Source organism: Enhydra lutris, unplaced genomic scaffold (assembly GCF_002288905.1).
Source record: "Enhydra lutris kenyoni isolate GAN:26980312 unplaced genomic scaffold, ASM228890v2 scaffoldscaffold42, whole genome shotgun sequence".
NCBI lineage: Eukaryota > Metazoa > Chordata > Mammalia > Carnivora > Mustelidae > Enhydra > Enhydra lutris.
Window position 1 is genome coordinate 14,940,694 of NW_019154126.1, and position 20,774 is coordinate 14,961,467.

Here is a 20,774-nt window from a genome sequence, read left to right on the forward strand (position 1 = left end):
AGGCTGTAACCTCTTCAACATCGGCCACAGTAACTTCTTTCAAGACACGTCTCCAAAGACAAGTGAAACAAAATCAAAAAAACTTCTGAGATTTCATTAAGATAAAAAGCTTCTCCACAGCAAAAGAAACAGTCAACAAAACTAAGAGGAAGCCCATGGAACGAGAGAAGATATTTGCAAATGACATTATAGATAAAGGGCTGATATCCAAGATTTGTAAAGAACTTCTCAAACTCAACAGTCAAGAAATGAATAACCCAGTCAAAAAATAGGCAGAAGACATGAACAGATACTTCTCTAAAAAAGACATACAAATGGCTAACAGACACATGAAAAAATGCTCAACATCTCTAGCCATCAGGGAATACAAATCAAAACCACAATGAGATACCACCTTACACTAATTAGAATAACAAAAATTAACAAAACAGGTAACAACAAATGTTGGCAATGATGTGGAGAAAGGGGACCCTCTTGCACTGTTGGTGGGAATTCAAGCTATACAGCTACTCTGGAAAAAAGTGTGGAGGGAATAGAGCTACCCTCTGACCCAGCAATTGCACTACTGGGTATTTACCCCAAAGATACAGACATAGTGAAAATGATTTGTTTTTCTAGTGTTAGATTAGTTTTCCTTTTTTGTTTCATATATTTTCCTTATTTTAAAGTTTAATTCTTATTTTTAATTATTTCAGTAATAACAATACTTGATAAATAAAAATTAAACAAAAATTGATAAATATTAGCTACTAATGCTGAACAACATGAAATGGCCTTTTTGAGAAAATCAAGTATTAGCCATTGTATATGACTTAATTTTACATATGTTATAGCATGAATCTAGTCTTATTCTGCTTCCCTAATTTAGCCTCACTTGAAGTAAATCTATGTAATCTACCTTTGATGTTAACAAATCACAAGTCATCTGGGAATAGGACTGACTTACTATAATTCTTGGAATAAAATTTAAAACTTAAAAAAAGTAGCTATTAATTGTACCTAGTCAACATTTTCAGTGTAAAATATATTTACACATTTATAAACTATTTCTAAGTAGTCAACTAGCTTTGTTTTCTCTAGATGAAATAATTCTAAGTATTTTAACATTTCATTTTTCCAGGCTTTTAATCATTTGTATTTTTATTGAATCTTTTCAAATTGTTTTAGTTCCTTTTTAGTTGAGGAGCCTAAAACTAATTACCATGAAGAATTTAACCAATGATAATTATAATTTTTAAAACTGTCAAAATATGATAAATTTTGAATGTTAATTTTACATTCATTATATTGAAATTTTCCTGTGAAGTTTATTTCTAGAATCATTTAAGGTTGTACTACACACTTTGAATCCTAGACCTTTTGTTTTCCTTGCATATAGAAATACATCCCACATCTTCTATTACAGATAAGAATATCAAATACATTCTCTTCTATATTTCTGTTGATAATTAAAAGTTTAGTGTATTTATCAATATTTTGAAGAGAATTTTTTTTTCCTAAGGGAGGAGGGACATGCCTTGGGGATTGTGTTGGCAGTTTAGAAAATGGATGGAGTTAACATGGGAAGCTGAAAAAAAGTCTTGAAACATACAGACAGATGAAACAACTCAGGACAGGTTGGGCAGTAATTCAATGGAAATCTTCCATTTTGCCTGGATGACAATGGATTAAAAGGGTGTTGATGATATGCATAACAGATTGTGCCTTTATTCATATATTTGCTTGGTGAGAAAAGGAGGCAATGCTCAGATCTTCAGATTAACAAATGCTTTTGTGGGGCGCCTGGGTGGCTCAGTGGGTTAAAGCCTCAGCCTTTGGCTCAGGTCATGATCCCAGGATCCTGGGGCGCATCGGGCTCTCTGCTCAGCAGGGAACCTGTTTCCTCCTCCTCTCTCTGCCTGCCTCTCTGCCTACTCATGATCTCTGTCAAATAAAATAAAATCTTTAAAACCAAAAAGAAACAAATGCTTTTGCAAGCAAGAGATTTATTCTTTATATATAATATATATATAAAGATATATATAAAATCTTTATATATATAAAATATGTGAAGAAATATGTATATATGATATCTTTGTATATATAAAATATATAAAGATATATATATCTTTGTATCACATCAGTGATGTTGAAGACTGTCATGTAGAATGTTATTAACATCCTTGTTATTAAACCTGTTGAAATACATGCTCATAAGTATACTGTTATACTCTGTGTTTTAACATAGTGATGACTAGAAAGAATCTTAATCAAAAGTGGTTGACAAATGATGCAAATTTAGCAAGACTTATAAAATATATTTAGGTTGTTTTGGATAATTTACCAAAGAATGGGGATTGGTCAAATCATTATTATTTTCTGTGTGAGAATAGGCTGACTTTCACAGACTTTCTATCCTCTTCCTATTTTCTTCTCCTCTTCCCCCTTCTTTTCTTCCTTTTCCTCTTCTTTTCTTTTATCATTCAAACAAGCATCAGGCCTTGAAAGTATGCCTATTTCCATGTCTTAGAGATATCTCTTTGGCTGATGTGAGCTTGAACAGTACTGCTTGCATACCTTTCTAGCATTTTTCATTCTTATCCCCCCTCAGCAGAAGTATTATGGTGTTATGCAATGACAGTCCTTTATGGTTGTGGGAGCCAATATAAGTGGGGGAAGCTTGCATGTGGGAATTTGGTTATAAATAAACTTTGTATTATATTCTTTGTATTGAATTTAAGGTTTTGTTCTTGATATTGCCACACATTTTCTCTTTTGTTATAATAGGGTCATTTGCCTGTGGAGAAGCAAATGATTAATGATATCCCCTAATAAACATTTCAATATCTTTTAAAGTATTTTGCTTTCTACTTATACGTGGTAATATTAGTGACAGGAGTGGTGATTGTGTATAGCAGCAGGTATGTTTGTAAAAAAGCATCAATTTATATTATGTACTTGAACAATTGTTATGCTTCAGTGGCTGAAAAATGACAACAGTCCTCTAGGATACATCTTCAAAAATGGTTTCAGGAGAATGTTAGACTATTTTATAACTAGTCATTTTAAATTCAAATACTTAATAAAACTAATAAGTCATATTTGAGGTTGAGATATCATCCTTAATTTAGGACAGGCAGCCACCTATTCTCTTTACTTTAATATTGGAATCCATTTTATAACACTACTAGAAAAGTCTGTTTGTCATAAATTGTGTCTTTTTAGCCATCAATTATCTTACACTTTTGTTCTCAGAATTGTCCTCCATATCCTTCTTTTTATAATCCAAAATTTGGTGTTTGAAATTAATCCTAAAGTAACAGATTAGGATGGGTGACAGTAGTTACATTGTCAAATTTTGTATTTGTGTGACCAAAATTCAAATTATTTTAGGCACTGCAATAAACATTAGGCAAATTATACTAACTGGAGTAATAGCTGTATAAAACGAAGAACCATCAAACTCTGTTCCTCTTGATAGAACTATAAAATCTCTGTTAAGTTCTATAAAACATAGGTAGTTGAATCATTTAAATTATCATCTAAACTAGAATGCTGGGACACACTTACACTGAGACTGTGTGGACAAACCATGACATATGGTTACCCTAGTTCTGGAACCCTAATAAGCTGATCCTGCCAACTGGTGAAGAATAAATACTTATCACCTTGAAGAAAACTAACTCAGAGCTTGAAATTGACTCTTGTGGAAGACAGTGATCTTTTAATATTAAAACTGCTATAGAGAAATTTTCATTTTTATTTTCATTCTGAAATGAAATTGTGGAAAAATGACTGGAATAAATATGACTAAAGGACATCCTCTAAAACATCTTGTGTTCTACTTTGTCTGACCAAATATTTTTTGTTCTGTGCCTATTATTATCTTGAATAGCTCTTAAGTATTTTTAATGTTACTTAATTCTGTCTATTTTAAATCCCAGAAGACATATTATCTTCGACTTGTTATCTAGCAGCAACTTCATATTTGTATTACCATTAATTAATAATTATGATTGCTTAATATTTTCATAGATTATGAAAATGATTCTTCAGTTACAAATAAAAAATTTTCTTCACATAATCTAATACCAGATGTTTTGTAATTCTAAAGCTCAGAGAAGAAAAGAGCTAGCTCTGCTATTTCAGATCTTTCACAGATCCTAAAGTCTCAAGATGGATCAGCTTTTTTAAGGAATTCAAGTGAAGTTTCAGCTGATAAAGACCTATCCCATATACTTCCATTAAAGACCCATGATAAATCATTAACAAGACTATTATCAAAGGAAGAGATTGAAGATTTACTGTCTGCCAAAACATCACTTCAAGGGAATGAAACAGCAACAGCATCATTCATTTCACCTCCTGTTCTTACCAAAAGAAAGCCAATGGGTAGTGACCTTTCAAAGGTAAGATATAGTAAAATAATTTGAAAGCTGTTTACCTTGAATTGCTAGACTCTTAATATTTTAAGCAAATGTTAATTAAAACTCAACATTTTCTTATTTAAAGGGAATAAAAAGTTTGCCTTTTAATACTTTATATTTAGGATGTTTAAATTAATATTTGAGAATCAGAGTAATATTTTAACAAAAAATTCTAGCTGTATTGACAAAGAAGTTGTGATTTAAATTAGAGTTTTAATGATAAAATATACACAATTCCTAGCTGAGATAGGGAAATTTTCATTTCTAGAAATTCATCTAGAAAAAGTATTTTTATATAGTAAGGTAATCGTGAAAACATAGTTCTTTTGAAATGGTTTTATATACCTTAAAAAAGGCCTAGAAAATTATCAGAATTGTTTTTGTTAAAACAATATTTGATTAGGAAATTCTTAAAGCAAAAATGTTGGGGAAAAAGAGAAATGATAAAAAAGGCTGCATATATTTGACATATATCTATAATATACTTTTATCATAGAATTTATTAAAGTGACTTAAATAATTTTCATGAGTTATTTGAGTTAGACTAGAAACTTAATCAGACTAAAATATAAATCTAAAGTAGAATCCTAATTATTATTAAAATGATTTATTTGGAATTATTTGTGAGGAGAATCACAATATAGCTTGGTAAGTGTTCCCAAATTCCTTTCACATCCATTAATTGTTCTTATGTTTTTATTTGATGCATTCAGGATATAAAAATAAAACACTTATGCAGTGACATTGTAGATATGAGTAAAAATTCTTGCTCTGAGAGAAAGTAATTAGAGTTCCAAGATAGATAATTTGAATTACTTATTATAAATTTTGTCATTAAGGATGCTGCTGTAGAAGAGAAATTACAAAATAAGACTGAAAAACAAACTTACCAAGTATCAAGAGAATTTCAAGGTAAAAAGATTTTCTGTTTTATAAGGTAAAAATGTGAGTGTGTTTTCCCATGGTATAATTATAAATAAATGAAGAGAGTACATTTTTAAATTTGAAAATAACTCCTTGGTCAGTCATCACATAATATGGAAATATATTGACCAATATGTAAAAAATAATTTGGTGAGTTAACATTACATTACCCAGAGTTTATTTCAACTAAGATTTGTATAAAAGGGAAGTGATAACTTTGCCTCCATCACTTAACAGTATTTGGCATTATGAATTTTTAACATATCATGCCAAAAACTCATCAGGGTACCACAGAAAAAAAGATTTGTGGCATAAATAATATTTTAGCTAGATTTTTTTTTTTGAAGATTTTATTCATCCATTTGACAGAGAGAGATCACAAGTAGGCAGAGAGGCAGGCAGAGGGCTCAATCCACTCAATCCCATGACTCTGGGATCATGACCTGAGCTGAAGGCAGAGACTTAACCCACTTAGCCACCCAGGGGCCTCTTAGCTAGATTCTTTAGGTGTTTTATGTAATATATTTTAAAACAGGGTGCCTGTGTGGCTCAGTTGGTTAAGCAAATGACTCTTGATTTCAACTCAGGTCATGATCTCAGGGTCCTGAGATTGAGCCCTGCCTGGGGCTCTGTGTTGGGGGTGGAGCCTGATTAGGATTCTCCCTCGGCTCCCTGCCCCCAATGTGAGTGTGTTCCTTTTCTCTCTCTCTTAAAAAAAAAAAATATATATATATATATATATGTGTGTGTGTGTGTGTGTGTGTGTGTGTATGCATACATAAATATATACATATATGTGTATATATGTGAATATATATTAAAACTGATAAATTTGTTCTTCCTTTCCAACATATAAATTTTTATAATCAACCCATATTTTACAACATTACAACAAAATTAAATGGTTGTAATATAGAGTGCTGGAGAATTACTCTTTTATTGTGCTTTGAGTTGAGAGTTCCTCTACTGTTTTACCTATGTTACCATGTTACCTGAGATAAATAGTCCTTATTGTGATCAGGATATTTTCTTTTATTCAAAGTTTATTACAGATTTTAACCAGAAGTTGGCCTGAATTTAATCAGTCTACTAAAATTTTTTATTATGATAAAATATATATTAAAAGGAAATTTGCCATTTTAATCATCTTTTTTTTAAAGATTTTATTTATTTATTTGACAGAGATCACAAGTAGGCAGAGAGGCAGGCAGAGAGAGAGGAGGAAGCAGGGTCCCTGCTGAGCAGAGAGCAGGACGTGGGGCTCCATCCCAGGACACTGGGATCATGACCTGAGCTGAAGGCAGAGGCTTTAATCCACTGAGCCACCCAGGCACCTCTTAATCTTCTTTTAAGTGTACAATTCAGTAGCTTTGTGGATATTTACAATGTTATGGAACCATCACCACCTGTATTTCCACAACTTTTCATCACCCTAAAAAGAAATTCATTAAGCAATAACTCCCATTTCTGCCCCTATCCAGCCCCTAATAACTTCTAATTTATTTTCTATCTCTATGAACATGCCTATTATATTTCATGAGTGAAATCCTACAACATTTGTCCTTTTTTATCTGGCCTATATCACTTAACATGATGTTTTTTTATTTTATTTTATTTATTTATTTGACAGAGAGAGATATCACAAGCAGGCAAGAAGCAGGCAGAGAGAGAGAGGGAGAAGCAGGCTCCCCATTGAGCAGAGAGCCTGATGCGGGGCTCGATCCCAGAACCCTGAGATCATGACCTGAGCTGAAGGCAGAGGCTTAACACATTGAGCCACCCAGGCACCCCCAGCATAATGTTTTTAAGTTTCATCCATGATGTGTCAGAACTTCATTTCCTTGTGTAAAGGCTGGATCATATGATAATTCTAATTTTAGCTTTTTTGAGTAACTGCCCAACTGTTTTCCACAGTGGCTGTGCCATTTTATATTTCCACCAGCAATATAGAAGGATACACATTCTTGCCAACACTTGTTTTCTTTGCTCATTTAATTATAATGATTCTAGTAGGTATGAAATGAATCTCATTGTGATTTTGATTTACATTTCTCTAATTACTAAAGATGTTAAACATTTTTTATGTGCTTATTGGTCATTTGTATATCTTCTTTCGAAAAAAAATGTGTATTCATCTCCTTCACCCAGTTTATAATTGGGTTCTTTGTCTTTTTGTTGCTGATTTGTAGAGGTTCTTTATATATTCTGGAGGTTTTGTCAGACATCTGGTTTACAAATACTTCCTCCTGTTCTGTAGGTTGTCTTTTCACTTTCTTGAAAATGCCCTTTGATGCCTAAAAATAATTTTTTAAAGCTCAATTTGTCTGTTTCTTATTTTGCTGCTATGCTTTTACTGTCAATATCTGAGAATCAATTGCCAAATCTAAGATAATAGAGACTTATCCTTCTGCCTTCTTCAAAGAGCTTTATGGTTTTAGCTATTATATTTAGGTCATTGATACATTTTCAGTTAATTTTTGTATATGATGTGAAGTAGTGATACATACAACATTTTTTTTTTTTTTTTGGCCTGTGGAAATTGAGTTGTCCCAGCATTGTTTGTTGAAGAGGCTCTTCTTTTTCCATTGAATTGTATGGTGCCCTAGTCAAAAGCAGTCAACTTCATGTATGGGTTTATTTCTGTGCTCTCAATTGTATTCCACTGTTGTATATGTCTATCCACATGTCAATATCACACTGTTTTGATTTATTTTTGCTTTGTAGTGTGTGTGGGAAAGTGTAAGTTCTTAAATTTTATCTTTTTCAACATCACTTTGGCTATTTTAGACCTCTTGCAACTAAATACAAATTTTAGGATCAAATTTTTTCATTTTTTTCAAAGAAGCCTTTGGGAATTTCATAGAGAATGCACTTAATCTGTAGATCACCTTGGGAAGTATTGCCATCTTAATAATATTAAGCCCCCCAGTTCATGAACACAGATGCCTTTCCATTTTATTTAGGTCTTATTTAGTTTGTTATAGCAATATTTGATAGTTTTCAGTGTATAATTCTTGTGTAATATTATTCCTAAGTATTTTATTTTTTCTGATATACTATGATGGAATTTTTATTAAATTTCATTTTCAAATTAGTCGTTGCTGGTTTTAGAAATACAATTGATTTTACATGCTGATCTTCCATCCTGAAACTTTGCTGAATTCAATTTCTATGTGGCATCTTTGAGATTTTCTAAATATATGAACATGTCCTCTGTGAATAAAGATAGTTTTACTCCTTTTCCAATTTGGATACCTTTTATTTCTTTTTATTTTCTAACTGCTCTTGCTCAGACTTCTAGTACAATGTTGAATGGTACTGGTAAAAAACAGACATTTTTGTCTTGTTCTAATGGAGAAATCTTTCACTATTTTACCATTTAGAATGTTAGCTGTGGGTTTCATAAATGCCATTTGTCATGTCCAATTTGTGTGTAGTATTGTTCAAATCCTATATTTGTGGATCTTTTATCTGCTTGTTTCATATATTTTGGGCCTCTTTTGTGTGTGTGCTTATGTTCGTAGTTCTTATATATCCTTAATGAATGACCTTTTTGCCAATATATAATGTGATTCTTTGTCCCTTGCAGCATTTTTTAACTTTAAGTCTGTCTTGTCTGATATTAATAAAGATACCTATATCAGGGTTCTCCATAGAAACAGAAAAACATAGGATATATAGAGAGATATATAGATACAGATATAGGTCTATAAAAGGAGATTTATTATAATAATTGGCACATGCAGTCATGAAGGCCAAGGAGTCCCATGATATACTATCTGCAAGTGGAGAACCAAGGAAACTAGGGGTGTAATTTAGTCTCTGGCCAAAGGCCTCAGAACGGGGAGGCTGTGGATGGTATAAGTCCCAGTTTAAGTGAACTCCCTAGAACCTGGAATACTAATGTCTAAGGGCAGGAGAAGATGGATATCAAAGTTCAAATTGAGAAAGCAAATTCAACTTTTCTCCATCTTTCTCTTCTACTTAGGCCCTCAGTAGGAGGGCACCCTCCTATGTGCACCCACATTGATGAGGGTGATCTTAGGCTATTGATTTAAATGCAAATCTCTTCCAGAGACACCTTCACAGACACCCCCAGAAATTGTGTTTTACCAGGTATTTGGGCATTTCTTAGCCAAGTCAACACATAAAATTGATTATCACACTACTTTAGCTCTCTTGGTTAATATTTACATAGAGTTCCATCCCTTCACTTTCAATCTATTTATGTCTTTGCATGTAAAACGAATCTCTTATACACAGCATATAGGGGATTATGCAGTTTTCTTTAAACCTATCTGTCTTTTGATTGGAGAGTTTAATTAAGTGCTATTAAGGGAGAACTTACCAAGTTTATATTTGTTTTCTGAATGCCTTAAATCATTTCCCCTTCATTTCCTCTATTACTGCATTCTGTTTGGGGACTTGAATCAGCCAAGACTGTGTGCTGAATTCACTGGTGAGACAGGACCACTGGTTTTGCTCTGCAGACAGGAAAAGCCATGGGGTGTACTCTCTGTTCGAGTGCCGCTATAAGCAGGGCTGTTGGGTGGGCTACATGGCTTTCCATGTGGTATGGTTAGGTTCCCTGGTCAGTTGGACTTAAGGCCATATTCAGCAGTGGGAAGAGCTATAAATTAGTTTCCTGCACAGGCACAGGGAGAACCAGCTCCACGGCCAGAAAGGCTCTTTGTGATTTTGACTCATGCTAACCCATTCTGCAAGTTTTCTGACTGAATAGGACCACTTGCTTTGCTCTGCAAACTATCAGATCTACCTGCTGGACTCTCTGCTTGAGTGTTTCTGGGCTGTACAGATTTGCAAAACTTCTGGTTGGGCCTACAACTTGGGCACTACAGATAGGAAATCAGTCTGCCTAGATCTAAGAGCTGGTTGCTACAAGACCCACTTTGATTCCCCATCACAGTAAGTTTCCCAGTGGTCAAACCCTTCATGTTCCCTTGCAATCCTCATTGGGCAAGACTGTGTTAGGGATTCCTAATAAGTGACTCATAATACTAGGGAGTTCGATGTCCACCCTGGGTTCTTTTATTTCACCCCAATGGAGGAATGATAGACTTAGAAGAGACTTCTCAGTATGGTGCTGCACTGGCCTGAGGAAGGGGCATTGTGGTCAGTGTGTAGCCACTTCTCTTGTTCTAAAGTGGTCTCTCCTGTAGTGCTTTAGCCTCCTCTCCATGTTTTAGGATTTTTCTCTCTGGTATTTGTCCTTCTTACAAGGGAGAGCAAAGTCAAGAATGACCTATGTCGCCATCTTGGTGATGTCACTCATGTTAATTATTTCTTTTGCAGTGTAGGATTTTTAAGTTTGATATAGACCCATTTACTGATATTTTCTTTTGTTGCTTATGCTTTTGATATTAAATCCAAAAAAAATCCTTGCCAGAACAATGTTAAGGAGCTCTTTTTTTCCTATGTTTTCTTTTAGGAGTTTTAAAGTATCAGATCTTATGTTTAAATATTTGATCCATCTTGAGTTAATTTTTGTGAGATGTGTAAGTTAGGGGTATGATTTCATTTTGTTTAATGTGTTTATCTAGTTTTCCTGCACCATTCTTGAAGAGACAGTAATTTCCCCATTGGATGTTCTTTTTTTTTTTTTTTTTAAGATTTTATTGATTTATTTGACAGAGAGTTCACAAGTAGGCAGAGAGGCAGGCAGAGAGTGGGGGGAAGCAGGCTCCCTGCTGAGCAGAGAGCCTGATGTGGGACTCTATGCCAGGACTCTGAGACCATGACCTAAGCCAAAGGCAGAGGCTTAACCCACTGATCCCCCCAGGAGCCCCCCATTGGATGTTCTTGTCTCCCTTGTCAAATATTAGAGGACCATATATAAAGAGGTTTAACTCTGCATTTTCTAGTCCATTGACCTATGTGTATTTTTATGCCACACCATACTGTTTTATTCACTATAGTTTTGTAGTATAGTTTGAATCTGAAAGGGGATACCTCTTTTTTCTCATGACTGCTTTGCTATTAGAGTTCTTTTATACTTCCCTACAATTTGTAGGATTGTTGTATCTATTTCTGTGAAAAATTATATTGGAATTTTGATAAAGATTGCATTGAATCTATAGATAGTTCTGGATAGCATGGTGATTTAAATAACATTTGACTCTTCTGATTCATAAACATGGATTTTCTTCCATTTGTTTGTATCCTCTTCAATTTCTTTCAACCACTTCCTGTAGTTTTAATTATACATATTTTTACATCCTCAGTTAAATTTTCTCCTAGGTGTTTTATGATTTTCAATGCATCGTAGATAGGATAGTTTACTTTTTTGGTTTTTTACATGTTTCACTATTAGCATACAGAACTGTAACTGACTTCTATGTATTGATTTTATATCCTGCAATTTTACTAAATTCGTTGATCATATTCCACAGTTTTTAGTTTTGGGGATTTTCAATGTACAGTTGACACTTGAATGATGAAGGGTTGGGACATCAAACCCCTGTGCAATCAAAAATCTGTGTATAACTTTTGACTCCCCCCAAACTTAACTATTAATGGCCTGCTGTTGATCAGAAGCCTTACTGATAATAGAAACAGCTAATTAATATAATTTTGTATGTTATATATATGTATATATGTATATTATGTGCTATATTCTTACAATAAAGCATGCTAGAGAAAAGAAAATGTAAAGAAAATAACAAGAAAGAGAAAATACATTTGTATCACTGCATTTATAAAATGCATGTAAGTGGACCCATGCAGTTCAAGCCATAGTGCTCAAGAGTCAACTGTACAGAATCTTATCTTCTGTAAATAATGAAAATTTAAATTCTTTCTTTCCTATTTGGATGCCTTTTATTTCCTTTTCTTGCCTGATTGCTCTAGCTAGGACTTCCAGTACTATGTAGAATATGGGTACACGTGTATTGTTCTTGATCTTGGTTGAAAAGCTTTACATTTTTCTTCACTAAGTATAATGTTAGCTGTGGGTTTGTCATATGATGACTTATGTGCCTTCTATACCTGAGCTTCTCTGCCTAAGCCATTGAGGGTTTTTATAATGAAAGGATGTTGGATTTTGTCAAATGCTTTTTCTGCATCTACTAAGGGGATCATATGATTTTTATTTTTCATTCTATTAAATGAATTGTGATATATCGCAATTATTGATTCATGTATGATGAACTATCCTTGCATCCCAGGGATAAATTGCACTTGGTCATAGTGTATGATCCTTTTAATGAGTTCTTGAATTTGGTTTGCTAATACTTTGTTTTCAGTTTTTGCATTTATATTCATTAGGAAGATTAGTCTGTAATTTTCTTATACTGTCCATATCTGGCATTTGGAATCAGGTACTACTAGACTCCTACAATGAGTTTGGAAGTGCTCTTTCCTCCTCAAATTTTTTAAAGAGTTTGAGAGTGATTGGAATTTGTTTTTCTTTAAATGTTTTATATGATTTACCACTTAAACCATCTGGTTGTGGGATTTTCTGTGTTGGGAGGTTTTGATTACTATTTTAGTATCCTTACTTGTTACTGGTCTCTCAGATTTTCTGTCTCTCCCTGCATCAGTGTTGGTGGGTTGTATAATTCTAGGGACTTACTCATTTCTTCTATTTATCTAATTTTTTGGCTTATAGTTCATAGTATCTCTTACGATCCTGTGGATTTCTGTACTGTCAGTTGTACTCGCTTCTCTTTCATTTCTGATTTTATTTATTATTCTTGTTTTTTCTTCATTAGTCTTTCTACAGTTTTGTCAGTTTTGTTTATCTTTCAGAAAAACCTAGTGTTTCTTGATTTCTTCTGTTGTTTTTCTGGTCTCTATTTCATCTATTTTCTTTCTTACCTTTATTATTGCCTTACTTCTGCTATGTTTGGCCCTAATTTGTTCTAGTTCCTTGAGGTGTAAAATTAGATCATTTATTTGCTATCTTCCTAATTTCTTTAACAATTGGGTCTTGAACAACATGGGTTTGAAGTTCATGGATTTACTTACAAGCAGATTTTTTTTTTGATATATGCAGCACATTACCATACATGTATTTCCTTATGATTCTTAAAAGTTTTAAAATTCCAGTTAGTTAACCTACAGTATTGTATTAGTTTCAGATGTACAATATAGTGATTGAGACATCATCCAGTGTTCATCACAAGTGCTCTCCTTAATCCCTATCACCTATCTACCTGCCCACCTCCCTTCGTAACCATCAGTTTATTCTCTATAGGTAAGAGTCTTTTTCTTGGTTTTCCTTTTCTCTCTTTTCCCCTTTGTTTCTTTTGTTTCTTAACTTCCACATGTGAGTGAAATCATATGGTACTTGTCTTTCTTTCTCTGACGGATTTATTTTGATTTGTATAATACTCTCTAGATCCATTGATATCATTGCAAATGGTAAGATTTCATTCTTTTTTATGGCCGAATAATATTACATGGTGTGTGTGTGTGTGTGTGTGTGTGTGTGTGTGTACACACACATATAATTACATTTTCTTTATTCATTTATCAGTTGATGGACACTTGGGCTGTTTCCATAGTTTTGCTATTATAGATAATTCTGCTATCTGTTAAATCCACCTGGTCCAGTATGTCATTCAAAGCCATTCCTTCCTTATTCATTTTCTGTTTAGATGATTTGTCCATTGATACAAGTGGGGGCTTAAAATCCCCTACTATTATTATAATATTATTAGTAGTTCATTTATGTTTGTTATTAACTGTTTTTTTGTATTTGGGTGCTCCTTTGTTGAGGGTATAAATATTTACAATTGTTAGATCTTGTTGGAGTATTCCTTTTATAATTATATAGTCTTTTTTTTGTCTCTTGTTACAGTCCTTGTTTTAAAGTCTATCTTGTCTGACATAAATACTGTAACTTCATCATTCTTTTGACCTCCATTTATACAATTGATTTTTTTTCCCTATACCCTCACTTTCAGTCTGCAAATATCTCTAGGTCTAAAATGAGTCTCTTATAAACAGCATATACTTGGGTCTTGGTTTTTTGTTTGTTTTTTATCCATTCTGTCACTCTGTGTTTTTTGATTAGTATGTTTGGTTCATTTACATTCAAAGTCATTGCATTTGTATTTGTACTTATTGCTATTTTGTTACTTATAAGTTGTGGCTGTTTATGTAGTTTTTCTCTGATCCTTTTTTCTCTTGCTCTCTCATGTTTTGCTGGTTTACTTTGGTGATACACTTGGGCTATTTCTCTTTATTCTTTGTATATCTATTCGTGTTCTTTTTTGAATTTAAGCAGAATATTAATTAAAGACTTTTTTAAATAATACAAGCACTTTTTTAAAACTTAGTGGAATTTTTTCATTTAAAAAATTTTTTTTAATTCCAAAAATAATTTTTGGCTGTCATGGGGGAGGGTGGAGGTGCTTATTTCAGGGTCTCTGATTGGTGCCTTCTGTCTAGCTCAATCAGGTAAGCAAAGGTTCATAAGGGACACGTTTTAAGACATCAAGGTGATGAAAATAACATTAGCCTGGGATGGTTATTTATATAGCCATCTAAATAAAAGAAAGTTCAAGAACCAAGATATATAAATAAACTATACTCATAAGATCTTACTCTTAGTAATAGAAATACCTAGTATAAGCAATATATAAATGATTCTTACCATTTATTTAACACTGATCATTTGCCAGGCACTGTACTAAGTGCTTTATAAACATGATTTCTAATTCTAAAAACCATTCTTAGGTAGATTATTAAATCTGTTTTTTGAAACAGAAGAAGAAAATTAAGCTTATTAAAGTTTAATGACTCCTCTGAGGCCATATAGCTGGTAGGTGTTAGAACTGGGGTTTGACTCCCAAGTTTTTCCTCCACACAACACCTACTGTATAAAGAATTAGCAGAACAAATTGCTGTTATTATTATTTTTAAAGATTTTATTATTTATTTATTTATTTATTTAGCATGAGCAAGGAGAGGCACAGAGGGAGAGGGAGAGAGAGATCTCAAGTAGACTTTGGGCTGAGTGAAGAGCACTTGCAGGGCTCAGTCTCAGGATCCTGAGATCATGACCTGAACTGAAGTCAAGAGTCTGATACTTACCTGACTGAGCCACCCTGGTGCCCCTGTTGCTATTATTATTTTATCCAAATTTCATCTGTAAAATCCCATACATGGCCTATAATTCTGATATGGCAATATGTTAATTTTCATCATATTAATAAATAATGAAGAAATCCATTGTGTTCTTATGAGTTTGGAAAACAGTGTTGTCACAGATAACAATAAGCTATTCTTTTTTAAAACTTTTATTTTATTTAAAAACAATTAGCCAGGGTGTAGTACATCAATAATAAACTGTTTTTTTTTTCTTTTTTCTTTTCATTTTATTTTTTCAGTGTCCAAGATTCGTTGTTTATGCACTACACCCAGTGCTCCATGCAGTATATGCTCTCCTTAATACCCACCACCAGGCTCACCTAAACCCCCCCACCCCCCTCCCCTTCTTCTCCTGAGTTCCAATGTTTTAGAGCCTGTTACTCAAGACCAAAACTTTCTGATTCAAATATAAAATGCAGTATTCTATTTAGTCACAAACACAAAGATCTGAAATGTTATTTTTGAGCCATTTCTGCATAACAGTCTAGCCTACATACATCCATAATAGATATAATATTAAACTAAGAATTCCTTAAAGAAGTTACATTGTTGATGGAATTCGATATTATACTAGAGCCTACACAGATACGGGAAACAAAGCAAGATCCTTCCACACAGCGTAAGTCCTTACAATGATTTCATTTTAAGTCAGTGTCTCTTCATGCTGCACATATTCCCTGGTGTCTGCCTGATGAAATACCAGAATTACCATGGGGTCAGCTTTCCTGCAGTCTTGTGCATACTTTGCTGCAACCCCAAAATTCAAAGGGATGTCTGCTATAGAATACACCACCTCTATTGGTGACAAGTATTTTTAGTGATTCAACTCAGTCTAAATTTCAACGCATGGTTCCCATACAGGAGGAACCGCTCTTCTCCAGGCTTTATTCACACTTTATACTTGGCATAGGATGCAAGGTAATCCACAACTGTGATGTGCAACTGGATCTTGTGACTCTTAGTGAGGTGCCCCTTGACACCAGGCTGTGCCAAAGATGTTGGCCAACTTCAGGATCTTCTCATTCATGTAGTACACTTGGTCATTGTGCAGCCTGAAAACAGTAGGTACCATTGGGCCTATTGACCAGGAGCTGAAGAGTCTCCCAAATGTACTTTGCTATTACCTCAAACATTATGTGAGTCTCTTTTATAAACAAAGGCCACATTTTCCTGCTGGATTGCAACACTGAATCTGCATGCCTCAGTGGCTAGAAACAAAACTATTAGTGATTTTTGATTTATGGTTAGAGCACCTTCTGTATGTAGCAGTCTATATTAAGTTGATGGTCACAGAAATTTGAACCCATTCTTTACTCCTCTCCTACCCACAATTTAGATATAAGGAATCATATTTTACATTATTTTATTTTGTTAATCTCTTGACTGATTTTTTTTTATAGAAAGCTTATCTTAACAGATTTTCCACTCAAAGAGTCCTCTTTAATATTTCTTGTAGGGCTGGTTTGGTGGTCATGAACTCCTTTAATTTTTGTTTGTCTGAGGAACTCTTTTTCTGTTCTGAATAATAGCCTGGCTGGAGGGATTGGGGCTTGGTGTAAGACAGTTAAGTAGTGAATGCCTGCAGTCCTGGTTTCCACTGGTGGCAGTGTGTTTACGCTGGGGGGTAGGAGATGGGGAAAATGGCACCTGCCTTCTCCTTCTTCTAGGAGAAGTCCCTCAGCAAACTCTGACATCAGTAACTAACTCTCCCTCCCATAAGCCCTTGGCAGCTTTCAAAGTGTTGCTACCAAGCTGTATGTCCATGGGCTGTTTGCCAAACTGGATATTTAAAGGTGAGGTCTCAGTTTGCAGTTGCCCTTCAAGCTCTCCTATAGCCCAGCCTGCTGATTTTTAAAATTCCAGGCTTTAAGACCCACTTGTTTCCAGCAGCTCATGTGTTGGCTTGCAGATGGGGTTTATAGTGCATCAGTGGGAATTGAATCCATTTTATGCCCTTTGAGAATCCTTTCTGCCACTCTTGTGATCTCTTCCTTCTCATCATCATGGAACTCCTTCCTCACTACGATGTATACTGTAAGAGAGAATTGATTATCTTTGGTAGTGTCCTAGACAGCTGAGGGAACCCAAGTTCCCCATCCTTACTGTCTAGTAACTACCATTCTCTTTTCTTCTATTTCCTTATCTTCTCATCTCTGTTTTTACGAGTTTGACTTTTTAAAAACTTCTACATATAAGTGAAACCGTATAGTATTTGTCATTCTCTATCTGGATTATTTCACTTGCAATTCTGACTCCAAACTCATCCAGATTGTCACAAATGACAAGATAATCTTCTTTCCAATGTCTGACTATTCCATTGCATGCCTATACTACATCTACTTTATCGTCTGATGGACATGGGTTGTTTCCATGTCTTGGCTATTTTGAATATGCTGGAGTGACCATAGGTGTGAAGATGTCTTTCTGAGATACTGATTTCAATTCCTTTGGATATATGCCCAGGAGTGGGAATGCTGGATCATATGGTAGTTCTGTTTTTAATTTTTTGAAGACATTACATACTATTCTCCATAATGACTATACCAGATTCCATTCCTACCAACAGCATAAAAGTGTTCTCTTTCTCCACATCTTTGCCAACACTTATATCTTATCCTTTTGACAATGTACATTCTAAAATGTGATATTTCATTGTGGTTTGATTTGTATTTCTTGGATGATGTTGAGTACCTTTTCTTTTTTTTATTTAAATTCAATTAGCCAACATATAGTACATCTACAGTTCTTGATGTAGTATTCAGTGATTCATCAGCTACGTGCAACACCCAGTGCTCATCACATCATGTGCCCTCCTTAATGCCCATCACCCAGTAACTCCTTCCCCCAATTCCCTTGCCCTTCAGCAACCCTCAGTTTGTTTCCCATACTTAAGAATCTCTCATGGTTTGTCTCCTCTGATTTCTTCCCATTCAGTTTTCCCTCCCTTTGCTTGTGGACCTCTGCACTGTTTCTTACATTCTACATATGACTGAAACCATATGATAATTGTCTTTCTCTGATTGACTCATTTCACTTAGCAGAATACCCTACAGTTTCATCCTGGTCATGTAAATGGTAAGTATTCACCCTTTCTGATGGCTGAGTAGTAGTCCATTGTATCTATGAACCACATCTTCTTTATCCATTCATCTGTTGAAGGGCATCTTGGCTCCTTCCACAGTTTGGCTATTGTGAATGTTGCTGCTATGAACATTGGCGTGCATGTGCCCCTTCTTTTCATTACATCTATATCTTTGGGGCAAATTCCCAGTAGTACAATTTCTGGGTAATAGAGTAGCTCTATTTTCAAATTTTTGAGGAACCTCTATACTGTTTTTCAGAGTGGCTGAACCAGCTTGCATTCCCACCAACAGTGTAAGAGGGTTCCCCTTTCTCCAATCCTTGCCAATATTTGTTGCTCCCTGTCTTATTAATTTTAGCTATTTTAACTGGTGTAAGGTATTTCATTGTGGTTTTGATTTGTATTTTGGTGATGCCAAGTGATAAGGAGCATTTTTCAAAGTCTCTGTTGGCCATTTGTATGTCTTCTTTGGGGAAGTGTCTGTTCATGTCTTCTGCCAATTTCTTGACTGGATTATTTGTTTTTTTGGGTGTTGATCTATAAAGACCTTGGATACCAGACCTTTATCTGTTATGTCATTTGTGAAAGTCTTCTTGCATTCTGTAGGTTGCCGTTTAGTCTTGTTGAGTTTCCTTTGCCTTGCAGAAGATTTTATCTTGATGAAATTACAAGAGTTCATTTTTTATTTTGTTACCCTTGCCTTTAGAGATGTGTCTAGCAAGAAGGTGCTGTGGCCGAGGTCAAAGGAATTGCTACCCGTGTTCTCCTGTAGGATTTTGATAGATTCCTGTCTCATGTTTAAGTCTTTCATCCATTTTCAGTTTATCTTTGTGTATGGTGTAGGAGAATAGTCCAGTTTCATTCTTCTGCATGTGTCTCTACAGTTTTCCCAACACCATTTATTAAAAGCACTGTCCTTTTTCCATTGGATATTCTTTCCTGCTTTGTAAAAGGTTAGTTGACCATAAAGTTAAGGGTCCATTTCTTGCTTCCACTGGTCATGTGCCTGCTTTTGTGCCCATACCATGCTGTTTGGTGACCACGGCTTTGTAATACAGTTTGAAGTCAGGCATTGTGATGCCCTTCCTTGCTTTGGTTTTCTTTTTCAACATACCCATGATGATTCGGGGTCTTTTGAGATTCTGTACAAATTTTGGGATTGTTTGTTCCAGCTATTTGAAAAATGACAATGGTATTTTAATAGGGATGATATTGAAATTGTAGATTGCTCTGGGCAGCATAGACATTTTAACATTATTCTTCCAATCCATGAGCATGGAATGTTTTCCCATCTCTTTGTGTCCTTCTCCATTTCTTTCATAAGTGCTCTATAGTTTCTAGAATATAGATCCTTTACCTTTTTGGTTAGGTTTATTATGAGGTATCTTATGGTTTTTGATGTCCTTGTAAAGGGAATCAATTCCTTAATTTCTCTTTCTACTGTTACATTGTTAGTGTATAGAAATGCAACTGATTTCTGTGCATTGATTTTGTATCCTGCCACATTGCTGAATTGCGGCATGAGTTCTGGTAATTTTGGGGTGGAGTCTTTTGGGTTTTCTACATAAAGTCATGACATCTGCAAAGAGTGAGAGTTTTACTTCTTTGCCAATTTGAAAGTCTTTTATTTCTTTTTGTTGTCTGATTGCTGAGGCTAGGACTTCTAGTACTATTTTGAACAAAAGAGATAAGAGTGAGATTCTCCTTTCATGTTCCTGATCTTAAGGGAAAAGCTCTTGGCTTTTCCCAAATTGAGACTGATATTTGCTGTGGGCTTTTCATAGATGGCTTTTTATGATATTGAGGTATGTTTCCTATATCCCTACACTCTGCAGAGTTTTAATCAGGAAATGATGCTGTATTTTGTCAAATGCTTTTTCTGCATCTATTGAGAGGATCATATGGTTCTTTTCCTTTCCTTTATTAATGTGATTTATCATTTTGGTTTATATGTGAATGTTGAACCACTCTTGCATCCTAGGAATAAATCCCACCTGGTTGTGATGAATAATCCTTTTAATGTACTGTTGAATCCTATTGGCTAGGATCTTTGGCATCCATGTTCATCAGGGATATTGGTCTGTAATTCTCCTTTTTGAAGTGGTCTTTTGTCTGGTTTTAGGATTAGGGTAATGCAGGCCTCATAAAATGAGTTTGGAAGTTTTCCTTCTGTTTCTATTTTTTGAAACAGCTTCGGTAGAATAGTTATTTCTTCTTTAAATGTTTGGTAGAATTCCCGTGGGAAG

General features: G+C 34.5%; 1 protein-coding gene and 1 pseudogene across 1 annotated transcript in view; one reads left to right on the forward strand and one right to left on the reverse strand.

Moving 5' to 3' along the window:
* LOC111155517 (coiled-coil domain containing 7) overlaps window positions 1–20,774 on the forward strand; it is a 403,110-nt gene that overhangs the window by 151,532 nt on the left and 230,804 nt on the right. The window contains exons 17-18 of the mRNA XM_022515688.1: window positions 4,094–4,388; window positions 5,246–5,318. Of these exons, the coding sequence (XP_022371396.1) occupies window positions 4,094–4,388; window positions 5,246–5,318 (368 nt within the window). The remainder of the gene's footprint in view (window positions 1–4,093; window positions 4,389–5,245; window positions 5,319–20,774) is intronic.
* LOC111155591 lies at window positions 16,090–16,612 on the reverse strand (annotated as a pseudogene).